This window comes from Echeneis naucrates, chromosome 16 (genome assembly GCF_900963305.1).
Source record: "Echeneis naucrates chromosome 16, fEcheNa1.1, whole genome shotgun sequence".
Classification (NCBI taxonomy): Eukaryota; Metazoa; Chordata; class Actinopteri; order Carangiformes; family Echeneidae; genus Echeneis; species Echeneis naucrates.
Genome location: NC_042526.1, coordinates 15223806 through 15234161, shown reverse-complemented (window position 1 = coordinate 15234161; position 10356 = coordinate 15223806). Strand labels below are relative to the sequence as shown.

General features: G+C 45.1%; 2 protein-coding genes across 8 annotated transcripts in view; one reads left to right on the top strand and one right to left on the bottom strand.

Moving 5' to 3' along the window:
- On the top strand, nt 1–5877 carry slc27a2 (solute carrier family 27 member 2). 3 transcript variants are annotated; one of them, XR_003841843.1, is made up of 10 exons: nt 1–1100; nt 1872–2081; nt 2563–2721; nt 2827–2951; nt 3043–3237; nt 3702–3792; nt 4041–4239; nt 4565–4634; nt 4786–4916; nt 5045–5186. XR_003841843.1 is itself a non-coding variant. In XM_029523763.1 (10 exons), the coding sequence occupies exons 1-10, from the start codon at nt 623–625 to the stop codon at nt 5219–5221; spliced, it is 1863 nt and encodes a 620-aa protein (XP_029379623.1). In that variant the 5' UTR covers nt 4–622; the 3' UTR covers nt 5222–5875. The 3 variants fall into 3 exon arrangements, 2 of the variants coding, with proteins under 2 accessions (XP_029379624.1, XP_029379623.1); XM_029523763.1 differs by having other exon boundaries at nt 4–1100; nt 4565–4662; nt 5045–5875; XM_029523764.1 differs by lacking the exon at nt 2563–2721 and having other exon boundaries at nt 3–1100; nt 4565–4662; nt 5045–5877.
- A 1620-nt stretch (nt 5878–7497) lies between these two features.
- tjp1b (tight junction protein 1b) overlaps nt 7498–10356 on the bottom strand; it is a 28698-nt gene continuing 25839 nt past the window's right edge. For all 5 annotated transcript variants that reach the window (XM_029523757.1, XM_029523762.1, XM_029523759.1 and 2 more), the window contains exons 25-28: nt 9884–10349; nt 9519–9736; nt 8857–9000; nt 7498–8148 (exon numbers count right to left, since the gene is read on the bottom strand). In XM_029523757.1, the coding sequence (XP_029379617.1) occupies nt 8054–8148; nt 8857–9000; nt 9519–9736; nt 9884–10349 (923 nt within the window). In that variant the 3' untranslated portion in view covers nt 7498–8053. The remainder of the gene's footprint in view (nt 8149–8856; nt 9001–9518; nt 9737–9883; nt 10350–10356) is intronic.

The window sequence follows — 10356 nt, the reverse complement described above, 5'->3', positions numbered from 1 at the left end:
GCAGATTTCCGCCCCTGTTGGGACATCGGTCTGTTGGAGTACGGAGGACATGAACATTGTGGAGGACTCTCTGGACTCGGCCGGGTTTCGTCTGTTTGTTGAATCCCTTTCGTGAGACCGGCAGACCTGGGATCAGGGAGCAGCATGAACATGGATCCGGATGGGAAAATGAGTCAGGGAGTCCCAAGGAAACACCCGATCTGGCAACCAGGACGCCAGCGGAATGAAGGAGGGGTGTCTGGGCCGGACCAGGACCGCCCCGGACTCTCAGGCTGAACTTTGCCACACATATCCGAGAGTTGTAGCAGAGTAGCTGCTGCTCCGACCCGGCTGATTCTGCTGCTCCATCCCGGCTGATTTGATCCGGCTGCTCCGACCCGGCTGATCCTGCTGCTCCATCCCGGCTGATTTGATCCGGCTGCTCCGACCCGGCTGATCCGGCTGATCCCGCTGCTCCATCCCGGCTGATTTGATCCGGCTGCTCCGACCCGGCTGATCCTGCTGCTCCATCCCGGCTGATTTGATCCGGCTGCTCCACCCCGGCTGATCCGACCCGGCTGTTCCGACCCGGCTGATCCGGCTCCCTGCCGGCCGGTGCCTGCAGCTCTGTGCGACCGGAAAGATGGACCTGTGCGTCTCCGTGCTGGTCGGCCTGGCCGTCCTCAGCTGCTTCTTCCTCAGAAACTTTTTCCCTTACTTGAAGGCGGACTGCATCCACATCGTGAGGAGCATCGGGGTGGGCTTCAGGCTGCTCAGATACAAAAAAATCAAACCTTTCTACAGCGTCCTGGACCGCTTCCTGGACCGGGTCAGGAGACACCCGGACAAGACCTTCATCATCTTCGAGGGTCGGCAGTACTCATACGGGGAGGTGGACAGACGGAGCAACAAGGTGGCCCGGGCCCTGCAGGCCGAGGCCGGGCTCCGGGAGGGGGACACGGTGGCCCTGTTCCTGCCCAATGAGCCCTGCTATGTGTGGATCTGGCTCGGTCTGGCCAAACTGGGCTGTCCGGCCGCCCTGCTCAACTTCAACATCAGGTCCAAGTCTCTGCTGCACTGCTTCTCCTGCTGCGGGGCCAAAGTCCTCATCGTGTCTCCAGGTAGGACAGAAAGGCGGGAAGGTGTGTGTCAGGAGAACCCCCCCCCCCCCCCCCTCAAACACACACACACTGTCCCACACTCAGGCTTATTCCTCAGTTCAGAGAACAGGGGTGACTCGGTGCTGAGTTTATGATGTGTGGTAAAGGAGAGCACTCTGACTCCAGTAGTCACTGGATTTCATTAAATTTCTACCTCAGTGCAGTTTGAGTATTTCACCCAATCCTACGATTATCCTGTGACATTAAACAGCAGGTAGGTCCAGAGAGCTCTCTTTGCATCCCTTGTCCACCCTCATCTCCCTGATGGTTCCTTCAAAAGGCCTTTCAAAGCACGAACAGGAAAAAAACTCCGACATTTCACAAGAAACGGTGATTAAAAATAAAGCCAAAGGAGAAATGAGATTCCCATTTGTTGTTATTTTACTTCTGCTTTGTTTATTCTAAATGAATCTAAGCAGAGCGGTAAGCATCTGTAAGATTCACATAATGGCTGAATTGTATCCGACGGTTTCCTCAGAAAGTTTGGCTCCCTTTCTGTCCCCCGTGGCTTCAGCCGGTCTGCTCCACATTCAGCTCATATTGCTCTCAGGACGGCTTTGCTGGCCTCCCATTATAGCCTGAAACCTCATTCCTAAGAAATACATACATTGGGGATGAGGTTGTCGACCATGTGCCATTCCACAGGGTAACGCGAGGCAGGCCTGCATGTGTTGCACGGACACAGTTACACAACCGAGCTGTGTGGAGCTGAAAGTTTTTGTGCGTTTGCAGAGCTGCAGGACGCCATGGAGGAGGTGCTCCCGTCGCTCAGAGAGCAGGGCATCAGCGTGTACCTCCTGTCTGACAGCTGCAGCATCAAGGGTATCAGTTCTTTGTCGGACAAAATCTCCCAGGCCTCAGACCGGCCTCTGTCCCGGGACCTCAGGGCCAACGTCGGCATCAGGAGCACAGCTCTGTATATCTACACGTCAGGCACCACAGGTACACGAGGAAGCCTCTGTGAAAACAGAACAGCACTGAAAAGCTACATCGCCATGGAGATAAGTCTCAAATTTGATTTCATTTCGTTTTGGATCCCACATCATTTACTGACCTTTTTACTGAACCAATTTCTTTTCGGTCCTGCATGACACAGGCAGTTTTCATGTACTGCAACTAGCCCCTCTATATTTGGAGATTTAGTCTGTGAAATGTAAGAGCATACCTGTTGGTTTAATACTGCTACGATATTACACCAATTTATCGAGAGATTGGTTGAACCGCACGTCCATCTGACATTTCAACCCCTTTGGATCTTCAGACTAGGATTTATTTCTTTTTTGGGAGGGGGGTGGGGAGTTGATCTGCGGGTGTTCCCTTTCTTGTGCTCAAGAACCTGAAATAACTGATTATTAACTTGTGTATTATTCATTTTATTTATTTATTTATTTATTTATTTATTCTTTTTTTCATGCCTTGACAGGTTTGCCCAAAGCAGCAGTTGTCACCCATGAACGGGTTTGGGCCGGCTGCTTCATCCAGTCGTTGTGTGGAATCACAGCAGACGACGTTTTCTACGTCAACCTGCCTCTGTATCACAGCGCGGGCTTCCTCATCGGAATGGCTGGAGCCCTGGATAGCGGTGACCATCCTCTTCGTCCTTCTAAGACAAATCATCCACACATCTGGCGCCACCAGGCAAGAGGGCGATTGTGTTTACTGGAAGATAAACGGTCTGTCATTGCAGGTATAACCATTGTTCTGAGGAGGAAGTTCTCGGCATCTCAGTTCTGGGAGGACTGCAGGGAACATAACGTGACAGTGATGCAGTACATTGGAGAAACAATGCGTTACCTTTGCAACACGCCCAAGGTAAAAGATCACCCCGCGTCTCTGCTGAGGTTACATATTTACTGCTCTAACAGTCTCTGTTACTGATCAGAACTCATCTCACCGTTTGCAGAAAGACAATGACAAGAACCACAAAGTCAGGATCGCCATCGGAAACGGGGTCCGGAGTGACATTTGGTCTGAGTTTCTGAATCGTTTTGGTAACATTCATGTCAGAGAGTTGTACGCTGCAACTGAAGGAAACATTGGCTTCATAAACTACACTTCAAAGATCGGCGCAGTGGGCAGAGCCAATTTTGTCCATCGGGTGAGTAGGGCAAAGTCTGAGGGTCAGTCTGTCAGTCCACCAGTCACAAAGGTCTCAGCAAACATTGGCTGGATTAACACACACTTCTGCAGACACTGAAATCCCAAATCCTCTGACCTTTCCTCTGGTGACTCCTGAGCAGGAAGACATTTGGGTTTTTGAGAAGAAAATGTCTCGACGACGACTAAAAATGAGCATGGCATTTGATACAGATTTCAATATTGTGTGATGACCCCGATGAGCAAACTTTCATTTGGCTTGACTGCAAAAATGAATAATGAGTCAGTGCCGGTTGTGTTTAGTGTGTTTAGTCGTATCTTCTCATTAGCAGTCAGCTAACACACGGAGCTGAAACAGGAGACATTTTTTAACATTAACATCTACTGAACGGCTCCGTGGACCAAACTGGGAAAACTATACATTAGCAGCTGGAGACTTTAACCATTTCTTTTTTTTCTTTCCAGTTTTTCTTTCCCTACACTTTCATCAAGTTTGACATTGACAAGGAGGAGCCCATCAGAAACTCTGAGGGTCTGTGCATCAAAGCAGCCAAAGGTGAAGCAGCACATTTATTCCTTTTTATTTTTCATTTTGACCTAAGACCAGGAGTAAGTAAAGGTTTGTGACGGTCTGTTACTGAAAGTGGACTGGTAAAAGGTAAAAGCCGCTTCGTCTTGTTTTACTTAGTACATTTTTACATCACTGGGCTTTTGCTGGTTGTGCGAAATAAGCAATTTGAAGCCGAAGAGAAAGATCTCCTCTGGGTAGTTGTGATGGATATTTTTCTTGTTTCTTTATGTCAGGCGAGACGGCACTTCTGGTGGGAAGGATCACTTGGAGGTCTCCCTTCATTGGCTACGCAGGTGACAAGCAACAGACCGAGAAGAAGAGGCTTCAAGACGTTTTGAGGAAAGGTGACCTGTACTTCAACTCGGGCGATTTGCTTCGGCTGGACAGCGACAACTTTGTGTACTTCCAGGATCGAGTCGGTGACACTTTCAGGTAAGCTTGGTGTTGATCTATCATATCTGTTGTTGTTTTTTCATGTTCAAACAGGAACTCACTTGATCCAGTTTTGTTTAAATCTATTAAATCTATAGTTAATAAGATTGCTACAGTGAAGTGTCACTGTGATCGGATCAGATTTGGTGGCTTAGTGGGGACTCTCTTCATTTTTAGGGATGCTTCAAAAAATGTGACTTCATCCGCTGTAAGCTCTCAGATTGGTGTCATTAGGCCTAACACTGCAGGCCGAATGGGGCCAGATGACACACTAGGTTTTTGTGTGTTTGTTGGAAAAAAAACTGCGTCTGTGTGTTTGTTGTAGATGGAAAGGAGAGAACGTCGCCACGTCGGAAGTTGCGGACATTCTCACCATGGCTCCTGGCATTTTAGAGGCAAATGTCTATGGTGTTAAAGTTGAAGGTAGAAGTGCTGTAATAGTCCTGTAGAGATAGTTCTATTGTACGTTTTATTAAGGGGAACAAATAATGAATCAGCTTTCTGTGCATTGTAACATAATCTGTGTGTGAATCCAACACTGTTTAGGCCACGAGGGGCGGATTGGCATGGCAGCCGTCACTATAAAAGAAGGAGAACACTTTGACTGTTCAGGGACCTACAAACAGGTCGTCAGCTACCTCCCAGCGTACGCAAGACCTCGATTCATCAGGATTCAGGTAACAAAGCCTTTGTTTTCCTCTTTCGGCTTTCGGCTCCGGTGTCAGGGGGAGCAGGGGCCTGGGCGGAGTCCCCTCATTTGTACGTTTTTAAGCCTTGACTTGGACTAAGAGGTTTTTTCTTTTAGGCCTGCCTGGAGATGACGGGAACATTCAAGATGAAGAAAGTCAGGTTGGTAGAGGAGGGATTCAACCCAGCTCACATCAGAGACCGTTTATACTTCCTGGATACTGAGAAAAAGACATACGTCCCCCTCACTGACGAGATCTACAGAGCGATCGCGTCTCTGGAAATCAAACTCTAACACAGAGACAAATGTAGTCAAGTGCTTTGTTTACCAAATCTCGACAAAACACACGTGAAGGTTTTTTTGCCGCCAACTAATCTCAGGGGCAGACGTGCTTTGAAATTCCACATCATTTTAAGGGATCACTTTTTCGAATAAACTCAGCTGCTCTCCATCTCAACATATTTTGTACATATAATCCATAATGTGATGCACAGGATTGTCTCACTGTACCTTTAACAATTAAAGCGTGATCATCATTTCCTCTGAATCTCAGTTTATATTCATTCATCTTCCATGCAAACATGCATGGAAGATGCAACATGCAAAAGCCACACAGAAAGGCCTCAGACCTGGGAATCGAACCTGCGACCTTCTTGTTGTGAGACAACAGCGCTAACCACTATGTCCACTGTTCTGCCCCTCTCAGTGTATAATTAACCAATATATATTTTTGTTTTCAGTGATAGATTCACTACTTTATACAATTTAAATAATAGTCAATATTTTCTTTTTTATTAATTATTAACCCTCATTCTGCCGCCTATTGTGCAAACATCAGTTAATCTTTGCATGGATGCTATGTACAGTCAGCTTGTGTCAGGTTGTGCTGAGGGCTGATACTGCGATCTTTATCATTTATCATAAGAGGTGTGGAGATCTTTACGTCACTTTACTCTGTTGTTTATCTCCAAGCTGCCAATGTGCTCTTATCACATTTATGGACTCTGCTGGGGAGATTAACCAACACAACCTCTGAGATGAAGAAGCAACATCACCCCCCCCCCCCCCACATGACAAACATGTCACAATATGTTTTTTCCTGTTTAGGGAGTATTCAGGCAAGTCTTAGTTTGCACAAAACTTGCTGATGTTCACAAAAATGTTTACAGATTTGTTCGCAGAACATTCAGAAAACATTTAATAGGAAACCCATGCAGTGTTTGCATCAATTTATTCCCACTTTTCACCGTGCGGTATAAAAGGCCTATCACCTTCTGACACCCTCTGATCTCTGACATCACAACCCACACAATGTGGAAGTTTGGAGCAACACACACCACTGAAATCTACAGAACCGTTACTTTAAAAATGAATTTATTTATTAATACAGTGGTATACTTAGAAATGTGCCGCAAAGGGGGGGGGAAAAAAAAAAGTTGAGCAAAAGACAAATAAAAATAAATAAAAGAATGTCAGCCACACAGGAGAATAAACTAGTGTTGGGTTGAAGCAGTGTTATCATATCAAAAGAAAATAGTACTGATGTGCCATAATAAATTGTCTATTAGTACAAAAATACATTTCAGGGCACACAATACAGCATCCAGTATCACAAATAATGAAAGGGACCACGCTTCACAGCAGACCCCCTCAAGTACATCTTTTAAAATCATTTAAAGCAAGCACTTCTCTATTTCGTAAATAAGAATAAAAAGTTTTCTGACTGTTAAAAATGCCTTAAGTAGTGTGTGTATATGTTGGTAGAAAAGACGGACTTATTACTGCTTATGTCAGTTCCAAGGCTCAGGGGTATAACCAGAATACAAACATAACCAATGTAACCGCTTTGTCTTTTTTAACAAACATTTTCTCTTTTATACAAAATAACAAAGATGTACAAAAGTTGATTTACAGAGAACCAAGGCCATATGCTAGCAGTATGTACAGCCACAATTTAAACATCTTCTAGTTTTTTGTATTTCCTCAGACTTCATATGCATAGCAGTAAAAGAAAGCATACCTTTTCATCAGCCTCATTTATTCTCGTGTGCTAAATCCAATTTGACTGGTTATGAGAAAATGCGGAGACAAGTTTTTCTTCCGTAGTGATCGCTATAACTGAAGGATCTGATGTTTTAAAGTTTTCACTGAAAAGTTAATATGCAGATAAGGCATCACTGCTTGCAGTGTACGATGGGATTTTCATGTGTTGAACTTAGTAGTAGCAGGCTTCTGGACCTGAGTCATAGCACATGCATAGATCTCTAGACAGCAGGAGTTTGTAAAATCAAGTCAGTACATTTATCTACGGTAAAACATTGCTACAAAACATCAGTTCGAAACAGAGACGGCCCCGTTAGAACAAACTGGTGTCTGATACTAATACTTATCCTTCATTCGTCACATTATTTTCTCTATCTGTATGATACCTACGTCTTCTTTCATGGGTCAGGTTCAGCACTTCTCAAGTCTTCAGAGATCCTTCATGAGTGAAACACATGACCACAGAACTCACAAACAAATGTTTTGCATTTACCAACCTTACTGTTTGTGAGCGTTTAGTTTGTTTGTTTTTTTTTTTTTGTATATCATTACAGTACACAAAAATCCCATGGCAATATTAAACAAGTTTCCAAAATTCTCCTTTGTCTCGCACTGCTCTGACCTTTTTACAAAAGTAGCTAAAAATGTCAAAATGAGATTATTCAGTCTGTGCACTGGTCATGCATTCCAACTTCAGTTCCTTTGTTTAAATAACTTCTTTTAATTTTAATTTTTTTTGCAAGCCTTGAAAGCACCCAAAAATAATAATTAAAAAAATATATATCCATATCTATATATAGATATAGATATATATATGAAAAAAACAAAACAAAACGAAACAAAACAAGAGTACAGCCTTGGAGATCATGGGCTCTTCCGACTCTCCTTGTTTGTGTGTGTGTGTGTGTTTCTTTTTCTTCTCTTTTTTTTTTTTTTTAATTTTGGGCACAGTAAACAATGTGAGAGTGTCAAGTTCATACTTCATGGAGCGTTGTGCAACCTGCCACAGTGCAGGGAGCACGGCAGGGGCAACCCAGGTCCCCTGTTTAAACACATTCAGTAACAGACCAGCTGTTGCCCTCTTCAGAAGTGGTCAATGAGCACAGATACACAGTTTGCACCCACCAGGTAGTTTGGGTCTCCAGGGAGAGATTTGTTCTGCCAGGTTTTGGGATCACCTGAGGGAAACAGAGACATGAGACTTCAGCTGCTGGAGAAATTCCCCTCATCTTAAAACACAGAAAAGAAAGAAACAAAGAAGAAGCTCAAAACACAACAGGGGCAGTTTCAGTTCCTACTGCGGAAAACAGACATCTGATGAGTTTGATGATTTCATGTACAAATACACTCAGGACATGCCATGAAGTTCTGTTGCTCAACTTGAGTTAAGGCCCATCAGTGCTGGTTCAGGTTCTCAGATGTAAACAACCATGTTACTGTATCATCTGTGGTGGTGGTGGCCTGCTTCAGAGGTTGATCAAATGTGTGTCTGAAAGAACTTTTTTGTATAACTGGAGTCAGATCATGTGATGAATATTCAACTAATCACACTCATGGTGGCTCATCACACATCATGCTCTAGTGAAACAGGTTTTTGGTATAAACGCTGTCTGACTATTTTGTATTTCAACTTATTACATTAAAATCTCAGTCACAAGCATTTGACTGATAGTTTGAGTGACAGTGGAGTTTGATCTGTGAGTCTTTTTTTAATCTTAATTTCAACTGCAGCCCAATACCACGGAATGTAACTGCCCAAACAGCACAAGCAGGACAAAGAAGTGATTCGGAATAGGACACATGAAACGGAGACACCAAGAACTGCTCCTCTCTAACCACCAAAGCCTGCCCACAGACCCCAAAAGGACAGAGAGAGGACAGCGTACCCGACGAGGAGTCGGATGATTTTAGAGCAAAAGACCAACCATCAGGGGTCATGGACGCACAGTGAGGTAAGCGCAGCTCCACTGGTTTCAGGAACTTGAGTCCATGAGGGCCACACATCACCAACGGACTTAGCAGCGTTTCTCCTGCACAGACACACAAATGATTAAATATGCAGGAAACAATTAGCACACAGGACTATCTATTACACAGTGAGAAGATAAATTGAGTCGTCTGCCAGGACTTTGTGATGAATGAGAAGTAACCATTGAATAAATTATCCACACACCTCAGGCACTACATGTTCTTTTAAAATATGCAGACTTGGATCTTGTCCCAGTGCAGGAGCACATGATTTATATTTACACTATTCAAAATAAAGACATCTTTAGTGCTTTACTTACAAATCCAGAATCACCAAGATCTTTGCCAGCAATGATTTAGCTGGCAAAGGTGCTGTGAAAGCTTGCTGGTGTTTTAATATACACGCAAAAATGTCACAATTTCACTTGCTCACTGTTGTTGCTCTGTATCCTTTGCTTTAAAGTACAATTGCCCTTTAAAGTTGTATTTCTAAGGTGGTGGGTTTTTTATTCTCAGTGTAGTGAGTCTTGTTGACATATTCAGGAAATGTAGACACTGTGTATAGCAGTGCTGTACTCACCTTTTTCTTTATCAAGGGGGGGCAGGATACTGTTGTCCCGGCACACCTTGAAGTAAATCTCCTGCTCCACACTCTCGGGGATGGCACCCTGGGGGATGATGATGCTGACGCCTGTCTCGATGGAGCTAAGGACCCCTCCATTACAGTTGAAGATCCCCCGGGCGGTGGCCACCACTGTGTGCCCTTCATCCTCGTCGTCATCCTCCAGTGCGCTGGGGCTGAGGGACACAAGATAGCATCATCAGTCAAAACAGTCCAGGTAGAGAGTAGTGTGCAGCTGAGGATGACCTGAGAACAAACATTTCTATCCATCAGCAGCTCAGCAATTACCCTCAGAGAACATGTTGCTGCTGATTGTGTCTCACCTCACTGGGATGGCCTTGGGGATGGTGTTAATGTTATTGTGCTGGTATTTTGGCCTGTTGTCCATAGTGCGTGTGAAGGTGTCCAGGCCGCTGTCGTGATCCAGGGGCTGTGGTGACAGTTGAGGCTTGCCACCGCTAACCACACTCGGTTTAGGGAGGAGGTCTGCCTTCACCTGTGTATCGTTGGGCAGCAGGTTGTGGTTGAACTTTGGGCTCTCAAACTTGCGCTCAAAAGGCCGGGCTGAGCTGGTGTAAGGCTTGGGGACGTAGCGGTTGTAGCTAGTTGGAGCAGGAGTGCCAAGAGTCTTTGGAGGTGCTGCATCAGTACCATTGACTGGGGATTTGTCTGGGAGGCCCCTCGGGGGTAAGTAGCCACCTGGGGTAGGTTCGTCCCTGCTGGCCGGCCTAAGAGCTGCAAGCTCAGGTTTAGGATTGGGAGAGTTCAACGGTTCAGGTATGGAGTTAGCTGGAAA